Source organism: Oncorhynchus mykiss, chromosome 14, assembly GCF_057628025.1.
Source record: "Oncorhynchus mykiss isolate SJ-2025 chromosome 14, ASM5762802v1, whole genome shotgun sequence".
In the NCBI taxonomy this organism is placed as follows: domain Eukaryota; kingdom Metazoa; phylum Chordata; class Actinopteri; order Salmoniformes; family Salmonidae; genus Oncorhynchus; species Oncorhynchus mykiss.
The window spans coordinates 8,203,326-8,228,908 of record NC_143035.1 but is presented as its reverse complement, the minus strand read 5'-3'; the positions used below and the strand labels follow the sequence as shown (position 1 = coordinate 8,228,908).

At 43.8% G+C, this 25,583-nt stretch overlaps 1 protein-coding gene across 11 annotated transcripts in view; it reads left to right on the top strand.

The window, feature by feature from the left end:
* Nucleotides 1-999: 999 nt before the first annotated feature.
* The window catches only part of LOC110487718 (protocadherin alpha-C2), a 37,373-nt gene continuing 12,789 nt past the window's right edge, over nucleotides 1,000-25,583 (top strand). For 2 of the 11 annotated variants that reach the window (XM_090198279.1, XM_090198280.1), the window contains exon 1: nucleotides 13,135-15,754. In XM_090198279.1, the coding sequence (XP_090054405.1) occupies nucleotides 13,343-15,754 (2,412 nt within the window). In that variant the 5' untranslated portion in view covers nucleotides 13,135-13,342. Of the gene's footprint in view, nucleotides 3,670-4,081; nucleotides 6,682-7,362; nucleotides 9,704-10,231; nucleotides 12,836-13,134; nucleotides 15,755-16,016; nucleotides 18,631-19,021; nucleotides 21,623-21,825; nucleotides 25,161-25,583 lie in introns of those variants that run through there. The other 9 variants (XM_036942841.2, XM_036942843.2, XM_036942832.2 and 6 more) reach the window with 7 other exon arrangements.

Genomic DNA, 25,583 nt, shown 5'->3' with positions numbered 1-25,583 from the left:
GTGAAATGTTAGGCTTAACATGAGACAATTACGACCAAATAGACCTACCAATAAAAATGTATACATTAGCAGAAGCAAAGATATACACAACCTGGCACCAAAGAAAGCCTATCATCGATTCGGTGGGCATGCAGCCGTATAGACATGGTTTTAGCACCATGGACAGCGATCGTTATGGTCTCTACTTTGTGAGTGGCTGTCTGGCTGTCACATTCGATTTTACTTATGAAGGTGGGGGACGGGGGACGGGGGGGACGGGGGCGGGGGGACGAACACCAACCTTGCAGGGGTCCAGAGAAACTGCAATGATATTCTTATTCGCGGATTAATGTACCTTTACCCTATGCCTTTTTATGAAGGTTTTCTATTACCAATTTTTTTTGGAATCGAAAACCTTCATCAAAGGGTAGAAGTAAATTAATCCACGAATACTAATTTAATTTGACAAATATCTTAGATGAACACGTCTTCATGAATTTGATTATGTAAACTAGAAGCCTATTCAAAAACAGTATGGGATTTACACCAGGAATTAGGCGGGATTTTCATAGTATACAGAGGCAGTTCGGAATGTAAGAGACAGATGCATACACAACATTACAGTCAAGACTATTCATTAATTGTATGTTAAAATAAACTGTTAGTAATTTTACTGTTTTTCAACCATTCAGGCCTGCTATCCTTGGCCTTCTAAAGGTTTAGATTGAAATTAATAAACACGCTAGGTTAAAGTGATATTCAGGCGCTGTCCACTGGCGAGGTGCTGAAATCCCTGCCAACGGTCTATTGTTGTGTCAAGTTAGGTTTGTAGACAGCAAAACTGTATTTTATTCCTATTTTTCGCGGGTGATGTTATAATCATTGAGTAGAGGTCAGAGAATTCTAATAGGTGGACTTGGCGCTACATTTGATTCACTGCTAGCCCATGTGTGTACATGCCCTTCATACTTAGTAATGTGAATATCAATAGCATACTTAGCAGAATCACATCAACCAGTGTGGCCTCTCTCCCAGCCTGACTCTCCTCCTGCGTTAACCACGCGGTGTCACTGTTCACCAGTAAATGTCTCAGCTCTGTTCAGAGGGAGCCAGGACACTCTCGTCCAGCCCTGCTGCAGAACAGACCTGTTTCAGCTTCAACAAACATGCCTCTTTATTTTATAACAACGATAATTCTCTGAACAACTGGCTGCTACACGGGATTTTTGTACACTCATTAATAGCATCCGAGTGTATAAGGAGTCTATGTCTGGCTGGAATTCAACGTTCAGAATGCATCGGGAAAAAAGGTGTTTCTCGGCTGTCTTTGTTTTTTGTGCGTTATGGAGCAGCACTTTGTCCGTGACTCGGTACTCCATACCCGAGGAGATGGAGAGGGGGTCCGTCGTGGCCAATTTAGCCGCAGATTTGGGTCTGGAGGTTGGAGTTCTGGCTCATCGCGAGGTAAAACTTGAAATGTTCCAAGAAAGCAATAAATATCTGGATGTCAACAAAAAGACAGGGGAGCTCTACATTGTTGAAAAGATGGACAGAGAATACCTCTGCCCATCGAAAACCGCAACAACATGTTTTGTTAAACTAGACGTTATCATTGAAAGTCCCTTGCGCATTTTCAATATCGAGTTAGAAATCAAAGATATCAATGATAATGCTCCTCATTTTCGTAGAGACAGGGTAGAGCTTGATGTTTCAGAATCGGCTACCCCGGGTGAGAGATTCTCCTTGCCAAATGCCGTGGACCCAGATGGTGGTATAAACACTGTAAAAATGTACAAACTCAGTGAAAGCGAACATTTCACAATCGAAATTCAGACTGGGAGTGATGGTACTAAATACGTTGACATGGTTTTGACAAAGGCTTTAGATCGAGAGGAGCACGCCGTTCATCATCTAATATTGACCGCTGTAGATGGCGGGGTCCCTGCGCGCTCGGGTACAGCTAATATCATTGTTAGGGTGTTAGATACCAACGACAACGCCCCTCGATTCGACCACCCGGTTTATTCCGTTAATATGACAGAGAACTCACCGATTGGAACGCTAGTAATGAAGCTTAACGCCACAGATTTAGATGAGGGCCCAAATGCAGAAATAAACTATTCATTCACACTTTACACATCAGAGAAAACACAAGACGTCTTTGCACTAAATCCAAACACAGGAGAGATAACAGTGAAGGGCACTATTGATTATGAAGACATGAAGTTTTACGAGATGCATGTTGAGGCTAAGGACAAAGGACAGCATCCCCTATTGGGGCAGTGTAAAGTTGTAGTGCGCGTTACAGATATGAACGACAACTATCCCGATATCACCGTTAAATCCTATAAGAGCACAGTTAATGAGAATATTCCCGTGGGGACAGTCATAGCCATCGTAGGGATAAGCGATAGGGACACAGGTGACAATGGCAAAGTCAGCCTATCTATAAACCAAAACCTGCCATTTGTTTTGAACAAGTCCTCTGACGTCCTTTATGAGCTCAAAGTCTCAGAGCCATTAGACCGTGAGCGAGTGCCAGAATATGACATCACACTCGTTGTGACCGATGGAGGAACGCCGCCCTTGTCTGATAATGAAACGATAACTTTACATCTATTGGATGTCAATGATAACGGGCCACTCTTCCCTCAGTCGTTCTACACTATACCCGTTATAGAGAATAATGCACCCGGGGCCTTGCTAAGTTCCCTCACTGCGTTTGATCCAGACCTCCATGAAAACCAGTATCTAGTTTATTTCATCATAGAGAAGGAGATAGTGAACACCTCCATGTCCATGCTGTTCTCCATCAATCCGGAGAACGGTAATCTTTACGCACTAAAGACGTTTGACTATGAGATAGAGAAGGAGTTCCTTTTCCACATTGAGGCCAGAGACTCTGGTGTTCCTCCGCTCAGCAGTAACGTGACTGTCCACATCATTATTGTGGACCAGAACGACAACACCCCGGTCATAGTGTCTCCGTGGCGCGCACACGGCTCCGTGGTGGAGGAGAAGATCCCCAGATCCACCGATAAAGGATCCCTGGTCTCCAAGGTGATAGCCATAGACACGGACTCGGTCCAGAACTCTCGGATTACATACCAGTTTCTACAGGTTACTGACGCCACCTTATTCAGTCTGGACCAATACAACGGAGAGATACGTACTATGAGAATGTTCAGTTACAGAGATCCGCGTCATCAACGGCTGGTTGTCATCGCCAAGGACAACGGGGATCCTGCTCTCTCTGCTACAGTTACCATAAAGCTCTCCACAGTGGAGACTGCCGTTAAAGCCTACTCTGACATGACTGAAGTGCCTCTAGAATATGACATCTTTTCAGATTTAAACCTGTATTTGGTGATTGGCCTGGGCTCAGTGTCCTTTTTGTTATTGATCACCATATTGGTCACCTGTGTGCTGAAGTGTCAGAAACCAATGCCAAGTAAAGCGGCCCCTCCCAGTAGGAACAGCGTGATCAGCGAGAGGAATTCGACTATCGCGGATTCCACCCTGGTCTCCAACGATGCCTACTGGTACAGTCTGTTTCTAGCGGAGACGAGGAAAGGAAAGCTGGTAGTCAGACAGCCTGTGCCAAAGGCAGGTTCCAGATACATCGTGTCCAGTCTACCAAGGAGCACTGGCCTGACAGAGACCAGTGACTCAGCGGCCTCTACTTTGCAGGTAATACTAAACTCTTAATTTCAGATATTTAAACAGCTGTTTTAATGTAATCTTTTGTCCGTGTCCGTGACTCTTTACGAATTCACCTTGTGCGTAAACGTCTTTACATGTATTTTATTATTAAATGGAAGATACTTCAGTGCTTATAAAATAATACTCAATCTCTATACCAAAGGTCTACGAAAACCTCTAAAAGATAAATACATGTGGCAAAATCAAATAAACCACATAAAGGCTACCTTGATCTTGCTCTATTCTTAAGGTCCATCACAATCTTTCAGGCAACAATGCTCCACACTTTTGCGTCCTTGTATGTTGCTTTAGTCAGATGTACAACCTTGTTTTATGCACAAAGTGTCGCTGTTTACCAGCGAAACACACTATGTTGCGACGCAATCGTCGCCATGACATTTCGTCATAAAGAAGACAGTGTACAATCGTGGTGGACAGCTCCCAGTGCTGAATCCGTCAAAAAATGAGATTATTCTGCCCTGATCGCCCTTAAACACCAAAGGAATTGTGCTATGCTGTTTTAAAGATCTTATTCAGTTGTATCACATTTTGTTTGACCTGACTGCTTTGTCAACAAAGCTCACAAAGATAACAATGGAGGCACGTATCAGCGCACAGCACTGGAGAAGGTACGTCTCGGTCTTCCTTATTTTCTCTGCCGCCCTGAACACGGCATATGCCGTTACTCACTATTCTATTCCTGAAGAAATGGAGGAGAGCTCGGTTGTGGCTAATCTTGCAGCTGATTTAGGTTTGGATGTGAAAACATTGAGTAGACGTAAGATGCGGTTAGACATTATCTCGAATAAAAAATATCTGGATGTGAACAAAGAAACGGGGGAGCTGTACATTGTAGAGAAGATGGACAGGGAATATCTTTGCCCTGCTAAGACATCATGTTTTCTTAAAATGGAAGCTATTATTGAAAATCCACAGCGGATCTTTTACATCGAAATAGAGATAATGGACATCAATGATAACGCCCCCCATTTCCGAAGGGACACCATTAACTTGGATATTTCCGAAGCAACACAGGGTGGTGAACGATTTTCTGTTAACAATGCAGTGGATCCTGACGTTGGCTCGAACTCAGTGAAAACATACCTATTGAGCGAAAATGAGCACTTTACCATCGAAATTCAGACAGGAAGAGACGGGTCAAAATTCGCTGATTTGATACTGAAAAGGGTGTTAGACCGAGAGCAGCAGGCGGTTCATAATCTAATACTCACCGCTGAAGACGGTGGAGTCCCTGCGCGCTCTGGTACAGCCAGTATAGTTGTTCGCGTTTTAGATACGAACGACAACGCCCCTAAGTTTGACAAAGACAACTACAAAATCGATATAATGGAAAACTCCCCTATTGGAAGCCTTGTTGTTAAATTGAATGCAACAGACTTAGATGAGGGCACCAATTCGGAAATATTATATTCTTATAGCCTGTATACATCAGAGAAAACACAACAAACGTTCCATTTAAACCCTAACAACGGGGAGATCACGGTAAAGGAAATGGTCAATTATGAGGATTTCAGGATCTATGATATGGAAGTAATTGCAACGGATAAGGGGTCCAATTCATTGACAGGTCAGTGTAAATTAACCGTTTTAGTCACAGATATGAATGATAATCATCCCGAAATATCAATCAAATCATTTCAAAGTCCAGTCAAGGAGGACATAGCAGTAGACACGGTGATAGCAGTAGTCAGTGTCAGCGATAAAGATTCAGGTGACAATGGGATAGTTGATATTCGTATAGCTGATAAATTACCTTTTGCACTAAGAGAATCTTCTGATAACTATTACGAGTTGGTAGTTTCACAACCTCTTGACCGTGAGAAGGTTCCAGAATATGAAATAACTTTTACGGTAACAGACAGGGGTTCCCCTACGCTGTCTGACAACGAAACTATGACTTTAGAACTACTAGACGTAAACGACAACGTTCCACAGTTCCCCCAGTCGTTCTACACTATACCTGTTATGGAGAATAATGCACCTGGGGCCTTGCTAAGTTCCCTCACTGCGTTTGATCCAGACCTCCATGAAAACCAATATCTAGTTTATTTCATCATAGAGAAGGAGATAGTGAACACCTCCATGTCCATGCTGTTCTCCATCAATCCGGAGAACGGTAATCTTTACGCACTAAAGACGTTTGACTATGAGATAGAGAAGGAGTTCCTTTTCCACATTGAGGCCAGAGACTCTGGTGTTCCTCCGCTCAGCAGTAACGTGACTGTCCACATCATTATTGTGGACCAGAACGACAACACCCCGGTCATAGTGTCTCCGTGGCGCGCGCACGGCTCCGTGGTGGAGGAGAAGATCCCCAGATCCACCGATAAAGGATCCCTGGTCTCCAAGGTGATAGCCATAGACACGGACTCGGTCCAGAACTCTCGGATTACATACCAGTTTCTACAGGTTACTGACGCCACCTTATTCAGTCTGGACCAATACAACGGAGAGATACGTACTATGAGAATGTTCAGTTACAGAGATCCGCGTCATCAACGGCTGGTTGTCATCGCAAAAGACAACGGGGAACCTGCTCTCTCTGCTACAGTTACCATAAAGCTCTCAACAGTGGAGACTGCCGTTAAAGCCTACTCTGACATGACTGAAGTGCCTCTAGAATATGACATATTTTCAGATATAAACCTGTATTTGGTGATAGGCCTGGGCTCCGTGTCCTTCCTGTTATTGATCACCATATTGGTCACCTGTGTGCTGAAGTGTCAGAAACCAATGCCCAGCAAAGCGGTCCCTCCAAGTAGGAACAGCGTGATCAGCGAGAGGAATTCGACCATCGCAGATTCCACCCTGGTCTCCAACGATGCCTACTGGTACAGCCTGTTTCTAGCGGAGACGAGGAAAGGAAAGCTGGTAGTCAGACAGCCTGTGCCAAAGGCGGGCTCCAGATACATTGTGTCCAGTCTACCAAGGAGCACGGGATTGACAGAGACCAGTGACTCAGCAGCCTCTACTCTGCAGGTAAGAATAAACTCTTAATTTCTGATCAGAAAACGATTTTACTGTGGTCTGTTGTCCATGTATAACTCTTCACCTAATCACGTAGTGCGTGGATGTCTATACATGTGTTGATATTTAAGAGAAAACACTTGTTGGCTCTTGAAAAAAACAACTAATCAACATCATGTTGGTCTATAACAAGTTTTACAATAGAAATGTCTGGCAAAAAACGGAGATCACATATCGACTACCTTGGTCTTTTAGGTAATTATGCTTCACACATTTGCATACATCTATCTAGAATTACTGGATATATAATATCCAGACATAGTCCAACAAAGTAGAAGGGAGAACAGATGTGCAAGCTTGTTATATGCACAAAGCGTCGCTGTTCACCAGCTAAACACACTCGCTTGTGATGCAATAATCGCCATGACAATTCGTCATAGTTATTAAGGCAGTGTACCAACGCAATGGACAGCTCCCGGTGCTGAAACCATCAAAAAAGGAAATTTTTCTACTCGGCACGACATAAACGACAAAGGAGTTGAGCTATTCTCTTGTAAATATTTTTATTCTCCTTGTTCTTGTTGTGTTTGACCTGACTGTTCACTAACCAGAACACCAAAATATAACAATGGAGGCGCACAGAAGCGCAGAGCACTGGGGAAGGTACGTCTCGGTCTTTCTTCTTTTCCATTCCGCCCTGTACACGGTGTATGCGGTTACTCACTATTCTATTCCGGAGGAATTAAAGGAAGGCTCTGTTGTCGCCAATTTAGCTGCTGATCTGGGACTAGACGTGATGGAACTAAGTAGACGAAAAATGCGGTTAGACGTCATTGCCAATAAGAAATACTTGGATGTGAACAAAGAAACAGGAGAGCTGTACATTGTTGAAAAAATTGACAGAGAATATCTTTGCATATCAAAAACAACATGCTTTCTCAAATTGGATGCAACTATTGAAAATCCAGTAAGAATGTTCAACATTGAATTGGAAATACTGGACATTAACGACAATGCGCCTCATTTTCGAAGAGACACAATGCACTTGGATATAGCGGAGTCTACTCCTGCGGGCGAAAGGTTCTCATTGAACAATGCAGTGGACCCAGATATTGGTACGAATTCAATTAAAACATACTATCTGAGTGAAAGTGAGCACTTCAATATAGAAATACAGACCGGAAGAGACGGGTCTAAATTTACTGATTTGATTCTGAAAAAGGCTTTAGACAGAGAGGAGCAGTCGGTTCATAATCTAATACTCACTGCTGTAGATGGAGGAGTCCCTTCACGCACAGGCACAGCGAATATCATTGTCCGTGTCCTGGATGCCAATGACAACGCCCCTAAATTTGATAAGGACAGCTACAACATAGATATAATGGAGAATTCTCCAATTGGACGTGTAGTAGTGAAACTGAATGCAACTGATTTGGACGAGGGCTCAAATGCGGAAATAGTATATTCATATAGTCTTTATACATCAGAGAAAACGCAAGAAACGTTCAGTTTAAACCCTAACACTGGTGAAATAACAGTAAAGGATATGATCAACTATGAAGATTTTAGGATATATGATATGGAAGTTATAGCAACGGACAAAGGAACACATTTTTTATCTGGACATTGCAAACTCACTATCTTAGTGACAGATATGAATGATAATCATCCCGAATTATCGATCAAATCCTTTCAAAGTCCAGTCAAGGAGGTTATAGCATTAGACACGGTGATAGCAGTGGTTAGTGTCAGCGATAAAGATTCAGGAGAAAATGGAAAAGTCGATATTCACATTGCTGATCAATTGCCATTTGCACTAAGAGAGTCTTCTGATAACTATTATGAGTTGGTAGTTTCACAACCTCTGGATCGTGAGAAGGTCCCTGAATATGAAATCACTTTTACGGTAACAGACAGGGGTTCCCCTCCGCTATCTGACAACGAAACTATGACTTTAGAACTACTAGACGTAAACGACAACGTTCCACAGTTCCCTAAGTCGTTCTACACTATACCCGTTATGGAGAATAACGCACCTGGGGCCTTGCTAAGTTCCCTCACTGCGTTTGATCCAGACCTCCATGAAAACCAGTATCTAGTTTATTTCATCATAGAGAAGGAGATAGTGAACACCTCCATGTCCATGCTGTTCTCCATCAATCCGGAGAACGGTAATCTTTACGCACTAAAGACGTTTGACTATGAGATAGAGAAGGAGTTCCTTTTCCACATTGAGGCCAGAGACTCTGGTGTTCCCCCGCTCAACAGTAACGTGACTGTCCACATCATTATTGTGGACCAGAACGACAATCCCCCGGTCATAGTATCTCCGTGGCGCGCGCACGGCTCCGTGGTGGAGGAGAAGATCCCCAGATCCACCGATAAAGGATCCCTGGTCTCCAAGGTGATAGCCATAGACACGGACTCGGTCCAGAACTCTCGGATTACATACCAGTTTCTACAGGTTACTGACGCCACCTTATTCAGTCTGGACCAATACAACGGAGAGATACGTACTATGAGAATGTTCAGTTACAGAGATCCGCGTCATCAACGGCTGGTTGTCATCGCCAAGGACAACGGGGACCCTGCTCTCTCTGCTACAGTTACCATAAAGCTCTCAACAGTGGAGACTGCCGTTAAAGCCTACTCTGACATGACGGAAGTGCCTCTAGAATATGACATATTTTCAGATTTAAACCTGTATTTGGTGATTGGCCTGGGCTCAGTGTCCTTTTTGTTATTGATCACCATATTGGTCACCTGTGTGCTGAAGTGTCAGAAACCAATGCCAAGTAAAGCGGCCCCTCCCAGTAGGAACAGCGTGATCAGCGAGAGGAATTCGACTATCGCGGATTCCACCCTGGTCTCCAATGATGCCTACTGGTACAGTCTGTTTCTAGCGGAGACGAGGAAAGGAAAGCTGGTAGTCAGACAGCCTGTGCCAAAGGCGGGCTCCAGATACATCGTGTCCAGTCTACCAAGGAGCACTGGCCTGACAGAGACCAGTGACTCAGCAGCCTCTACACTGCAGGTAAGAATAAAACTTGTCATTTCAAATCTGCAAAATATTGTTATAAACTGTAGCCTACTGACCGTGTTTGAGTCTTTATGCGTTCGCCTCGCGCGTAAATGTTAATCTATCAGTGCGTACTTTAATATGCAATGGAAGACACTCAATGTCAAAACATGACACTCAATCAACAACAGATAAGGTCTACAACAAATTTTAACATATAAATATATTGGGTGAAACCACTTCACCGTTCTAATAATGACTGGACAGCGCGTAATCTACTAGAGCTGGTTAGAGCTGGGTAAATAACACATGGGCTACCCTATACGTTTTCATTATTTACGTCGATTAAAACCTTGCAGCTAATGGTGCTACAACCGTTTGGATGCTTGTGTCTGGTTTTAGTTATATTTTTCAAGTATAGTCCGCCTAAATGCAAAGAGAAATGTCTCCAAGCTTGTTACATGCACAAAGCGTCGCTGTTGACCAGCTAGCAAAACAGACTCGCTTGTGATGCAATGGTCGCCGTAACAGTACGTCATAATGAAGGCGGTGTAGCCCACAAAACACAGTGGACAGCTCCCGGTGCAAAATACCTTCAGAAAGGACATTTTAATTCCCTGCTCCTTCTAAAACGCAAACGGAGTTCTGAAGTATTATTTTACATATTGTCTTCGGCTGGCTCACGTTGTTTTATTTCACCTGACTGCGTAGTAACCAGAGTCTACAAATACAACAATGGAGGCGCATATCAGCGCACAACACTGGGGAAGGTACGGCTCGGTCTTTCTTCTTTTTAGTGCCGTCCTAAACACTGCGTCTGCCGTCACTCACTATTCTATTCCCGAGGAAATGGAAGAAGGTTCCGATGTTGCTAATTTAGCTGCTGATTTGGGTCTGGATGTAAAAACGCTGAGTAAAAGGAGGATTCGATTAGATGTCATAGCGAATAAGAAATATCTGGACGTGAACAAAGAAACGGGGCAGCTGTATATCGCAGAGAGGATTGACAGAGAATTCATTTGCACTACTAAGACATCTACATCTTGTTTTCTAAAAATGGAGGCTATTGTCGAAAACCCACAGCGGATATTTTATATCGAATTAGAGATAATGGACATCAATGATAATGCACCAAATTTTCGAAGGGACACCATAAACTTAGATATTTCTGAAGCAACGCAGGCCGGTGAAAGGTTCTCTGTCAATAATGCAGTTGACCTTGATGTTGGGGCTAATTCCGTGAAAACCTACCATCTAAGTGACAGTGACCATTTCAATATAGAAATTCAGACCGGAAGAGATGGGTCAAAGTTTGCTGATTTAATCCTGAAAAAGGCTTTAGATCGAGAGCAGCAGGCGGTTCATAATCTAATACTCACCGCTGTAGATGGCGGGGTACCCACGCGTTCCGGGACAGCCAGCATTACTGTTCCTGTGCTTGATACGAACGACAACGCCCCTAAGTTTGACAAAGACAACTACAAAATCGATATAATGGAAAACTCTCCAATTGGAAGTCTTGTTGTTAAATTGAATGCAACAGACTTAGATGAGGGCACCAATTCGGAAATATTATATTCTTATAGCCTGTATACATCAGAGAAAACACAACAAACGTTCCATTTAAACCCTAACAACGGGGAGATCACGGTAAAGGAAATGATCAATTACGAAGATTTCAGGATCTACGACATGGAAGTCATAGCAACAGATAAGGGACCCAATTCCTTAACAGGTCAGTGTAAATTAACCATTTTAGTCACAGATATGAATGACAATCACCCTGAGATATCAATTAAATCATTTCAAAGTCCAGTCAAGGAGGTTATTGCAGTAGACACGGTGATAGCAGTGGTTAGTGTCAGCGATAAAGATTCAGGTGACAATGGGATAGTTGATATTCGTATAGCTGATAAATTACCTTTTGCGCTGAGAGAGTCTTCTGATAACTATTATGAGTTGGTAGTTTCACAACCTCTGGATCGTGAGAAGGTCCCTGAATATGAAATCACCTTTACGGTAAAAGACAGGGGATCCCCTCCGCTATCTGACAACGAAACTATGACTTTAGAACTACTAGACGTTAACGACAACGTTCCACAGTTCCCCCAGTCGTTCTACACTATTCCCGTTATGGAGAATAACGCACCTGGGGCCTTGCTAAGTTCCCTCACTGCGTTTGATCCAGACCTCCATGAAAACCAGTATCTAGTTTATTTCATCATAGAGAAGGAGATAGTGAACACCTCCATGTCCATGCTGTTCTCCATCAATCCGGAGAACGGTAATCTTTACGCACTAAAGACGTTTGACTATGAGATAGAGAAGGAGTTCCTTTTCCACATTGAGGCCAGAGACTCTGGTGTTCCCCCGCTCAGCAGTAACGTGACTGTCCACATCATTATTGTGGACCAGAACGACAACACCCCGGTCATAGTGTCTCCGTGGCGCGCGCACGGCTCCGTGGTGGAGGAGAAGATCCCCAGATCCACCGATAAAGGATCCCTGGTCTCCAAGGTGATAGCCATAGACACGGACTCGGTCCAGAACTCTCGGATTACATACCAGTTTCTACAGGTTACTGACGCCACCTTATTCAGTCTGGACCAATACAACGGAGAGATACGTACTATGAGAATGTTCAGTTACAGAGATCCGCGTCATCAGCGGCTGGTTGTCATCGCCAAGGACAACGGGGACCCAGCTCTCTCTGCTACAGTTACCATAAAGCTCTCAACAGTGGAGACTGCCGTTAAAGCCTACTCTGACATGACGGAAGTGCCGCTAGAATATGACATATTTTCAGACTTAAACGTATATTTGGTGATCGGCCTGGGCTCAGTGTCCTTTTTGTTATTGATCACCATATTGGTCACTTGTGTGCTGAAGTGTCAGAAACCAATGCCAAGTAAAGCGGCCCCTCCCAGTAGGAACAGCGTGATCAGCGAGAGGAATTCGACCATCGCAGATTCCACCCTGGTCTCCAACGATGCCTACTGGTACAGTCTGTTTCTAGCGGAGACAAGGAAAGGAAAGCTGGTAGTCAGACAGCCTGTGCCAAAGGCAGGTTCCAGATACATCGTGTCCAGTCTACCAAGGAGCACTGGCCTGACAGAGACCAGTGACTCCGCGGCCTCTACTCTGCAGGTAAGACAAAACTCACCATTTGATTTAACCAAATTACCCTTAATCCCTTTGATAAACAAGTGCTGGATGTCTGTGCGTAAAAGTAGTCAATGTAGGGTGAAACGTTCATGCATATAAGCATACATTTATGGGTTGTGAACAAACAAGTATGACAACGAAAAACAACAAAAACATTTAGAACTATTGTTTCTATTATACCGATTTTAATCAATTAAACTTTCCTCTCCGGTTTAAATTCAATGGTGTGAATGCTGGTAAAATGCGCGAAGTGTCGCTGCTCACCAGTAAAACGAACTCTTCTGTGATGTAACAGTCGCCATGACAGTTCGTTAGAGTGAAGAAAGCAATGCAATTTGTGGACGTCTCCTTGGTCCCGAATCCTTCGCTGTGAAAAGGATGATCTAAAATACATCTCGTTACAACGGTCGACACGTTTGGCTTCTCATACCACCATCAAAAGGTATCGTTTTCTATAGTGCTTCACTCACGGATCAAAACAATCAAACGATGGAGGCACATTGTGTCCTTCAGCCCTGGAAAAGGTACGTGTCGGTTTTTATTTTATTCTCTGCCACTATGAACACGTTGTCTGCCGTTACCCATTATTCTATTCCCGAAGAAATGGAGGAAGGCTCTGTTGTTGCTAATCTAGCCGCTGATTTGGGACTGGACGTGAAAACACTGAGTAGACGGAAGATGCGGTTAGACATCATTGCCAATAAGAAATACTTGGATGTGAACAAAGAAACGGGCGAACTGTACATCGTTGAGAAGATAGATCGAGAATATCTCTGCGCTTCTAAAACAGCCACGACTTGTTTTCTGAAATTGGATGCGACAATCGAAAACCCAATACGAATATTCAACATCGAATTGGAAATAATGGATATCAATGACAATGCACCGAACTTTCGACGAGATTCCATATATCTGGACATATCTGAATCCACGCCAACTGGGGAAAGATTTTCCTTAAACAATGCAGTGGATTCTGATGTCGGTACAAACTCAGTTAAAACATACTATCTCAGTGAAAGTGAGCATTTTAATATTGAAGTTCAGACTGGGAGAGACGGGTCAAAGTTTGCTGATCTAATTTTGAAAAAGACTTTAGACCGAGAGGAGCAGGCGGTTCATAATCTAATACTCACCGCTGTAGATGGCGGAGTCCCCGCGCGCTCCGGAACAGCCAACATCATTGTTCGCGTGCTGGACACGAATGACAACGCCCCTCAATTTGAAAAGGATAATTACAATATAAACATAATGGAGAACTATCCATTTGGAAGTCTTGTAGTTAAATTGAACGCAACTGATATAGATGATGGTACTAATTCCGACATCGTCTATTCATTTAGTTTGTATACATCCGAAAAGGCTCAAGAAACATTCAGTTTGAACCCAACTAACGGAGAAATCAGAGTAAAAGAAATGATTAATTATGAAGATTTTAGAATCTATGATATGGAAGTCATAGCAACCGACAAGGGGACCAATTCCTTATCAGGACAGTGTAAGTTAACTATTCTAGTCACAGATATGAATGATAATCATCCTGAAATCTCCATCAAATCCTTTCAAAGTCCAGTCAAGGAGGATATTCCAGTAGACAGTGTGATAGCAGTGGTTAGTGTCAGCGATAAAGATTCAGGTGACAATGGAAAAGTCGATATTCACATTGCGGATCAATTACCTTTTGCACTAAGAGAGTCTTCTGATAACTATTATGAGTTGGTAGTTTCACAACCTCTGGATCGTGAGAAAGTCCCTGAATATGAAATCACCTTTACCGTAACAGACAGGGGATCCCCTCCGCTATCTGACAACGAAACTATGACTTTAGAACTACTAGACGTTAACGACAACGTTCCACAGTTCCCCCAGTCGTACTACACTATTCCCGTTATGGAGAATAACGCACCTGGGGCCTTGCTAAGTTCCCTCACTGCGTTTGATCCAGACCTCCATGAAAACCAGTATCTAGTTTATTTCATCATAGAGAAGGAGATAGTGAACACCTCCATGTCCATGCTGTTCTCCATCAATCCGGAGAACGGTAATCTTTACGCACTAAAGACGTTTGACTATGAGATAGAGAAGGAGTTCCTTTTCCACATTGAGGCCAGAGACTCTGGTGTTCCTCCGCTCAGCAGTAACGTGACTGTCCACATCATTATTGTGGACCAGAACGACAACACCCCGGTCATAGTGTCTCCGTGGCGCGCGCACGGCTCCGTGGTGGAGGAGAAGATCCCCAGATCCACCGATAAAGGATGCCTGGTCTCCAAGGTGATAGCCATAGACACGGACTCGGTCCAGAACTCTCGGATTACATACCAGTTTCTACAGGTTACTGACGCCACCTTATTCAGTCTGGACCAATACAACGGAGAGATACGTACTATGAGAATGTTCAGTTACAGAGATCCGCGTCATCAACGACTGGTTGTCATCGCCAAGGACAACGGGGACCCAGCTCTCTCTGCTACAGTTACCATAAAGCTCTCAACAGTGGAGATTGCCGTTAAAGCCTACTCTGACATGACTGAAGTGCCTCTAGAATATGACATATTTTCAGATTTAAACCTGTATTTGGTGATTGGCCTAGGCTCAGTGTCCTTTTTGTTATTGATCACCATATTGGTCACCTGTGTGCTGAAGTGTCAGAAACCAATGCCAAGTAAAGCGGCCCCTCCCAGTAGGAACAGCGTGATCAGCGAGAGGAATTCGACTATCGCGGATTCCACCCTGGTCTCCAATGATGCCTACTGGTACAGTCTGTTTCTAGCGGAGACGAGGAAAGGAAAGCTGGTAGTCAGACAGCCTGTGCCAAAGGCGGGTTCCAGATACATTGTGTCCAGTCTACCAAGGAGCACGGGATTGACAGAGACCAGCGACTCAGCGGCCTCTACTTTGCAAGTAAGAGTATACTCTTAATTTATTATAACATACTTCAATGCTATGCTATATATACAGTTTGCTGTAGTCCCGTGCGTAAAACCAGGGCACAAATATATACAGATAATGAATAAAAGTTGTATTTAAAAAACAAACATATTTGGACATATGTATTTCCTTAATCCAACAGTTAGTCTCACCAGAAAGGTGAACATATTTCCAATTGTAAGGTGGTCTGGTAAAATGCGCAAAGCGTCGCTGCTCACCAATAAAACCCACTATTCTGTGATGTAACAGTCGCCATGACAGTTCGTCGCTAGCAAGACAGTAAGGCAATTTCATGTGAACAGCTCCCTGGTCCTGAATCCGTCTTTGACAAATGATAATTTAAATTGCATTGCATTACAACGCCGGAATTGTCGTCGTCTCGTCTTCTCATATTCAAAAAGGTCCCATTTTGTTGCATTGCGGAAAACAGTCAAACGATGGCTGAACATCGCATCGTTCAGCCCTGTAAAAGGTACGTATCGGTCTTTCTTCTTTTCTCTGCCACCCTGAACACGATGTATGCGGTTACTCACTATTCTGTTCCCGAGGAAATGGAGGAAGGCTCCGTTATTGCTAATCTGGCCTCTGATTTGGGGCTGAACATGAACAGTCTCAGTAAACGCAAGATGCGCTTGGATGTTATTGCCAACACAAAATATCTGGACGTTAACAAAGAGACTGGCGAGCTGTATATCGTCGAAAGGTTGGACAGGGAATCTCTTTGTCCAACTAAGACAGCAACATCATGTTTTCTTAAAATGGATGCAACAATTGAAAATCCAATAAGGATGTTCAATATAGAATTAGAAATCATGGATATAAACGACAACGCGCCACATTTTCGACGGGACACAATGGATTTGGATATATCAGAGTCTACTCCCGTGGGTGAGCGATTCTCTCTGAACAATGCAGTGGACCCGGACGTTGGTAGCAACACTGTTAAAACCTACCACCTAAGTGAGAGTGAACATTTCAATATCGAAATACAGACTGGTAGAGATGGAGCAAAATTTGCTGATTTGATACTGAAAAAGGCTTTAGACCGAGAGCAGCAGGCGGTTCATAATCTAATACTCACCGCTGTAGATGGCGGAGTCCCCGCGCGCTCCGGAACAGCCAACATCATTGTTCGGGTTCTGGATACAAATGACAACGCCCCTAAGTTTAATACAGACACGTACAAAATCGATATAATTGAAAACTCTCCAATTGGAAGTCTTGTTGTTAAATTGAATGCAACAGACTTAGATGAGGGCACCAATTCGGAAATAACATATTCATATAGTTTGTATACATCGGAGAAAACGCAAGGCACTTTCAGTTTAAACGCTAACAATGGAGAAATAACGGTAAAAGAAATGATAAATTATGAAGATTTCAGGATTTATGACATGGAAGTCATAGCAACAGATAAAGGAGCGAATTCCTTGTCAAGTCAGTGTAAATTAACACTTTTAGTTACAGATATGAATGACAATCATCCAGAAATGTCCATAAAATCGTTTCAAAGTCCTATAAAGGAAAATGTAGCCATAGACACTGTGATAGCAGTTGTGAGTGTCAGCGATAAAGATTCAGGTGAAAATGGAATCGTCAATATTCACATTGCGGATCAATTACCTTTTGCGCTTCGAGCGTCTTCTGATAACTATTATGAGCTGGTAGTTTCACAACCTCTGGATCGTGAGAAGGTCCCAGAATATGACATAACTTTTACCGTAACAGACAGGGGTTCCCCTCCACTATCTGACAACGAAACCATGACTTTAGAACTACTAGACGTAAATGACAACGTTCCACAGTTCCCCCAGTCGTTCTACACTATACCCGTTATGGAGAATAATGCACCTGGGGCCTTGCTAAGTTCCCTCACTGCGTTTGATCCAGACCTCCATGAAAACCAGTATCTAGTTTATTTCATCATAGAGAAGGAGATAGTGAACACCTCCATGTCCATGCTGTTCTCCATCAATCCGGAGAACGGTAATCTTTACGCACTAAAGACGTTTGACTATGAGATAGAGAAGGAGTTCCTTTTCCACATTGAGGCCAGAGACTCTGGTGTTCCTCCGCTCAGCAGTAACGTGACTGTCCACATCATTATTGTGGACCAGAACGACAACACCCCGGTCATAGTGTCTCCGTGGCGCGCGCACGGCTCCGTGGTGGAGGAGAAGATCCCCAGATCCACCGATAAAGGATCCCTGGTCTCCAAGGTGATAGCCATAGACACGGACTCGGTCCAGAACTCTCGGATTACATACCAGTTTCTACAGGTTACTGACGCCACCTTATTCAGTCTGGACCAATACAACGGAGAGATACGTACTATGAGAATGTTCAGTTACAGAGATCCGCGTCATCAACGGCTGGTTGTCATCGCCAAGGACAACGGGGACCCTGCTCTCTCTGCTACAGTTACCATAAAGCTATCAACAGTGGAGACTGCCGTTAAAGCCTACTCTGACATGACTGAAGTGCCTCTAGAATATGACATATTTTCAGACTTAAACCTGTATTTGGTGATCGGCCTGGGCTCAGTGTCCTTTCTGTTATTGATCACAATATTGGTCACCTGTGTGCTGAAGTGTCAGAAACCAAAGCCCAGCAATGCGGCTCCTCCCAGTAGGAACAGCGTGATCAGCGAGAGGAACTCAACCATCGCAGATTCCACCCTGGTCTCCAACGATGCCTACTGGTACAGTCTGTTTCTAGCGGAGACGAGGAAAGGAAAGCTGGTAGTTAGACAGCCTGTGCCAAAGGCGGGCTCCAGATACATTGTGTCCAGTCTACCAAGGAGCACTGGCCTGACAGAGACTAGTGACTCAGCAGCCTCTACTCTGCAGGTAAGAATGACTTACACCCATTCTTTAATATAAATAGCAATACATTTGATAGAGTTGTTTTCTTCAGTGCACAATTATCGTGCGTAAAATTGATGAATAGGTTGACTCAAGTTCGACCACGTGTTGATTGCACTTTTTTTTTGCAATCAACAGTTCCAGCTACACATTCAATGTACTTATATGCAACCACATCATTCAATTCACAAGTTGAAAAGTCACTGTTGTCCCGTTGCAACTGTTCTCACAGAATACTTCAAGTTTAAACGCACTAATAATAAAACCTAAACGTTTGCAATGTTTGCAATTTCAGAGCTGCATAGGCTGGCAAAATGCGCAAAGTGTCACTGTTCACCAATAAAACGCACTATTATGTGATGTAATCGTCGCCATGACAGTTCCTCATAGTGATAGACGCAGTGCCGCTTGTGTGTGAACATTTTCCGGTCCTGAATTTCGATTCCTTCGATATAATTTTTGTCCATCTTCAAAACGTTACAAGGTCGTCTCGTTTTCTTGACGTAAATTCAACACAACTTAATATTTTCGTTGTGGTGCATTACGCACAGAGATAAGCAATACAACAATGGAGATGCACATCAGTGCACAGCACTGGAGAAGGTACGTCTCGGTATTTCTTATTTTCTCTACCGCCATGAACAAAGCATGTGCGGTTACTCACTATTCTATACCCGAAGAAATGGAGGAAGGCTCTATTGTTGCTAATTTGGCTGCTGATTTGGGTCTTGATGCGAAAACCTTAGTTAAGCGTAAAGTACGGTTGGATGTTATCGCCAATAAGAGGTATCTGGAGATAAACAAAGAAACGGGAGAGCTATTCATCGCGGAGAAGATTGACAGAGAATACCTATGCAACAGCAAAAATCCATCTTGTTTCCTCAAAATGGATGTTTCGATTGAAGAACCAATACGAATGTTTAATATTGAAGTGGAAATAATGGACATAAATGACAACGTGCCCCATTTTCGCAGGGACACCATGCACCTGGATATATCTGAATCCACCCCGGCAGGTGAACGATTCTCGCTAAACAATGCAGTTGACCCAGATTTCGGTACAAACTCTGTAAAGTCGTATCACTTAAGTGATGAAGAGCATTTTAGTATAGAGATTCAAACCGGGAGAGACGGGTCAAAGTTTGCTGATTTGGTTCTAAAAAATGCTTTAGACCGAGAGGAGCAGGCGGTCCATAACCTAATACTTACCGCTGTAGATGGCGGAGTCCCCGCACGCACAGGCACAGCCAACATCATTGTTCGCGTTCTAGATACGAATGACAACGCTCCTCAATTTGACAAAGAAAGCTACACCATCAATGTGATGGAAAACGCCCCAATTGGAAACCTTGTGATTGAATTGAATGCAACTGACTTAGATGAGGGAACCAATTCGGAAATAATATACTCATATAGCCTTTATACATCAGAGAAAACACAAGCAATTTTCAGTTTGAATTCTAATAGTGGTGAAATCAGAGTCAAAGAAATGATTAATTATGAAGATTTCAGGATTTATGATATGGAAGTCATAGCAATGGACAAGGGACACAATTCCTTGACAGGGCAGTGTAAATTAACTATTTTAGTTACAGATATGAATGACAATCATCCAGAAATGTCCATAAAATCGTTTCAAAGTCCTATAAAGGAAAATGTAGCCATAGACACTGTGATAGCAATTGTTAGTGTCAGCGATAAAGATTCAGGTGAAAATGGTATAGTTGACCTCCATATTGCTGATCAATTGCCATTTGCACTAAGAGAGTCTTCTGATAACTATTACGAGTTGGTAGTTTCACAACCTCTGGATCGTGAGAAGGTTCCTGAATATGAAATCACCTTTACGGTAACAGACAGGGGATCCCCTCCGCTATCTGACAACGAAACTATGACTTTAGAACTACTAGACGTTAACGACAACGTTCCACAGTTCCCCCAGTCGTTCTACACTATACCCGTTATGGAGAATAACGCACCTGGGGCCTTGCTAAGTTCCCTCACTGCGTTTGATCCAGACCTCCATGAAAACCAGTATCTAGTTTATTTCATCATAGAGAAGGAGATAGTGAACACCTCCATGTCCATGCTGTTCTCCATCAATCCGGAAAACGGTAATCTTTACGCACTAAAGACGTTTGACTATGAGATAGAGAAGGAGTTCCTTTTCCACATTGAGGCCAGAGACTCTGGTGTTCCTCCGCTCAGCAGTAACGTGACTGTCCACATCATTATTGTGGACCAGAACGACAACACCCCGGTCATAGTGTCTCCGTGGCGCGCGCACGGCTCCGTGGTGGAGGAGAAGATCCCCAGATCCACCGATAAAGGATCCCTGGTCTCCAAGGTGATAGCCATAGACACTGACTCGGTCCAGAACTCTCGGATTACATACCAGTTTCTACAGGTTACTGACGCCACTCTATTCAGTATTGACCAATACAACGGAGAGATACGTACTATGAGAATGTTCAGTTACAGAGATCCGCGTCATCAACGGCTGGTTGTCATCGCCAAGGACAACGGGGACCCTGCTCTCTCTGCTACAGTTACCATAAAGCTCTCAACAGTGGAGACTGCCGTTAAAGCCTACTCTGACATGACTGAAGTGCCGCTAGAATATGACATATTTTCAGATATAAACCTGTATTTGGTGATCGGCCTGGGCTCGGTGTCCTTTCTGTTATTGATCACCATATTGGTCACCTGTGTGCTGAAGTGTCAGAAACCAATGCCCAGCAAAGCGGCCCCTCCAAGTAGGAACAGCGTGATCAGTGACAGGAACTCAACCATCGCGGATTCCACCCTGGTCTCCAACGATGCCTACTGGTACAGTCTGTTTCTAGCGGAGACGAGGAAAGGAAAGCTGGTAGTCAGACAGCCTGTGCCAAAGGCGGGCTCCAGATACATCGTGTCCAGTCTACCAAGGAGCACGGGCCTGACAGAGACCAGCGACTCAGCGGCCTCTACTCTGCAGGTAAGAAATACGATGCCTACTGGTACAGTCTGTTTCTAGCGGAGACTAGGAAAGGAAAGCTGTTTGTCAGACAGCCTGTTCGAAAGTCGGGTTCCAGATACATCGTGTCCAGTAGCCTCTACTCCGAGTCGCTGCTTTGAGCCTCTACCCCAGGCATCGTCATCTAGATTCAGTCATGGACCAATTTTGTTATTGAGCGCATGGTCGTGGGAACGGAACATAATTGCAGATCATTTGTAGACTGCAAATTGACTAGAAGAAGCCCAAACAGATATAATGTTTGACTAAAACAATTCTTTCAAACTTTACCTACATTTGTATACCACCATGTTTCTCTCTATTATGCGTGGGAAGTCCTGGTAACAGATTTCTTAAATTAAAATCTCTTCGAACTGATTTCCTGGTGTTGTTACAGTCTTATGCTCAGAACACTTTGGGGGCCAAACAAAACCACTGGACAAATTCGTCCCGCGGTCCTGCTCTACTCGGACTCTACTGGTTTAACGTAATGTGCAACAACTTTACGTGTTGGTTCGCTACAGCACGCAGTTGCCATGCGTAAAATTGTTGGCTGAAGTTCTACCATCATTTGAAAGTGTTCACAATAACAACAACCATTTTACTTTCACATCCCATTCGTTGACCATTGACCAATCAATTCACCTCGAACAGATAGCTAATATTTCTGTCCACAACGGCTGGTATTGTTACCAGAAGGAATCACAATTACCCAACAATAGGCCTAAGTAAAGCAATGTTCATCATGTATTCTTTACCTCACATTCTAGCAATATTGTTGTGCGTCGTCTTTTTTTCGTCGCATAAATTATGTCACCAAAAAGTGTGCAATAAACACGTATTAAATCCAACGTTGCAAAGGGCTGCTAAAAATGCGCACAGGGTCGCTGCTCGCCAATGAAACGCACTCTTCTGTGATGGAACGGTAGCCATGACAGTTCACCATAGCGATAAAGGCAATGCGTATTCTGTATGGACTGCTCGCGGGTGCTGACATTTATCTGCTTCTGAGAAGGTCGTTTTGGTCTATATCTTCAAAAGGTTACAAATCGAATTTTCTTGACACAGATTCGCCACCAACGTTACGTGCAGTATGAGGCACATCCCAACAATGGAGGTGCATATTAGTGGAGCGCCCCGGAGAAGGTATGTCGCGGTCTTTCTTCTTCTCTCTGCCGTCTTGAACACGGCATCTGCGGTTACTCACTATTCCATTCCTGAAGAGATCGAGGAAGGCTCCGTTGTTGCGAATTTAGCTGCTGATTTGGGTTTGGATGCTAAAATCATGGCTCGACGTAAAATACGGTTGGATGTTATCGCCAATAAGAGGTATCTGGAGATAAACAAAGACACAGGGGAGCTACTAATAGCGGAGAAGATTGACAGAGAATACTTATGCAACGTTAAGACATCATCTTGTTTCCTCAAAATGGATGTTACCATCGAAAACCCAATTAGACTATTTAATATTGAAGTTGAAATAATGGACATAAATGACAACTCTCCCCAATTTCGCCGGGACACCATGCACCTGGATATATCCGAATCCACCGCTGCAGGAGAACGATTCTCGCTAACCAATGCAGTAGACCCAGATTTTGGTGCAAACTCTATCAATACGTATCACTTAAGCGAGAGTGAGCATTTCAGTATCGAGATTCAGACCGGAAGAGACGGGTCAAAGTTTGCTGATTTGATTCTTATAAAGGTTTTAAACCGAGAGGAACAGGCGGTTCATAATCTAATACTCACCGCTGTCGATGGTGGAGTCCCCACGCGCTCCGGTACAGCCAACATCATTGTTCGCGTTATAGATACGAATGACAACGCCCCTCAATTTGATAAAGAAAGCTACAACATTAATGTGATGGAAAACTCTCCAATTGGGAGCCTTGTTGTTAAATTGAATGCAACAGACTTAGATGAGGGAACCAATTCGGAAATAGTATATTCATATAGTCTTTATACATCAGATAAAACCCAACAAACGTTTAGTTTGAATACCAAAAATGGTGAAATCAGAGTCAAAGAAATGATTAATTATGAAGATTTCAGGATTTATGACATGGAAGTTATAGCAACTGATAAGGGGCCTAATTCCTTGACAGGGCAGAGTAAATTAACTATTTTGGTCACAGATATGAATGACAATCACCCTGAGATATCAATTAAATCGTTTCAAAGCCCTGTCAAGGAGGATATTCCAGTAGACAGTGTGATAGCAGTGGTTAGTGTCAGCGATAAAGATTCAAGTGAAAATGGGATAGTTGATATTCGTATTGCTGATACATTACCTTTTGCACTGAGAGAGTCTTCTGATAACTATTATGAGTTAGTAGTTTCACAACCTCTGGACCGTGAGAAGGTTCCAGAATATGAAATAACTTTTACGGTAACAGACAGGGGTTCCCCTACGCTGTCTGACAACGAAACTATGACTTTAGAACTACTAGACGTAAACGACAACGTTCCACAGTTCCCTAAGTCGTTCTACACTATACCCGTTATGGAGAATAACGCACCCGGGGCCTTGCTAAGTTCCCTCACTGCGTTTGATCCAGACCTCCATGAAAACCAGTATCTAGTTTATTTCATCATAGAGAAGGAGATAGTGAACACCTCCATGTCCATGCTGTTCTCCATCAATCCGGAGAACGGTAATCTTTACGCACTAAAGACGTTTGACTATGAGATAGAGAAGGAGTTCCTTTTCCACATTGAGGCCAGAGACTCTGGTGTTCCTCCGCTCAGCAGTAACGTGACTGTCCACATCGTTATTGTGGACCAGAACGACAACAACCCGGTCATAGTGTCTCCGTGGCGCGCGCACGGCTCCGTGGTGGAGGAGAAGATCCCCAGATCCACCGATAAAGGATCCCTGGTCTCCAAGGTGATAGCCATAGACACGGACTCGGTCCAGAACTCTCGGATTACATACCAGTTTCTACAGGTTACTGACGCCACCTTATTCAGTCTGGACCAATACAACGGAGAGATACGTACTATGAGAATGTTCAGTTACAGAGATCCGCGTCATCAACGGCTGGTTGTCATCGCCAAGGACAACGGGGACCCTGCTCTCTCTGCTACAGTTACCATAAAGCTATCAACAGTGGAGACTGCCGTTAAAGCCTACTCCGACATGACGGAAGTGCCTCTAGAATATGACATATTTTCTGATTTAAACCTATATTTGGTGATCGGCCTCGGCTCAGTGTCCTTTCTGTTATTGATCACCATATTGGTCACTTGTGTGCTGAAGTGTCAGAAACCAATGCCAAGTAAAGCGGCCCCTCCCAGTAGGAACAGCGTGATCAGCGAGAGGAATTCGACCATCGCTGATTCCACCCTGGTCTCCAACGATGCCTACTGGTACAGTCTGTTTCTAGCGGAGACGAGGAAAGGAAAGCTGGTAGTCAGACAGCCTGTGCCAAAGGCGGGTTCCAGATACATTGTGTCCAGTCTACCAAGGAGCACGGGTTTGACAGAGACCAGCGACTCAGCGGCCTCTACTCTGCAGGTAAGAATGACCTACACCTCCGCTTCCAGGAAAACAAACGCTTACATCAAATCAACCAGCAACAATCAGAGGACGACCTCGAGCAGCTGTCTCAATACCTTTGTGGGTTATCGTCCTATTTATATGTGTCTCTATACGTTGTGTTCTTCAGAGGTATGCGTAGGCCTAATTGTGACCCAAACAGATGAAAATAGCACGCCAGCCTTTGCTCACCTCAAACATCTCCTCAAATACAGTCAGTAGCTTGCCCCTTGACTAAGAGCATCACAATGCCAGTTCAAGACACTTGAGGTCATTTGGGTCAATGGGATCACTAGGAGAGAGGGTCTTGATTCACATCTCGAGCAGCGGTCTAAGTACCTGTGTGGGTTAAAGGCAGTTAACCCACTGTTCCCCGGGCACCTGAAGACGTTGATGTCGATT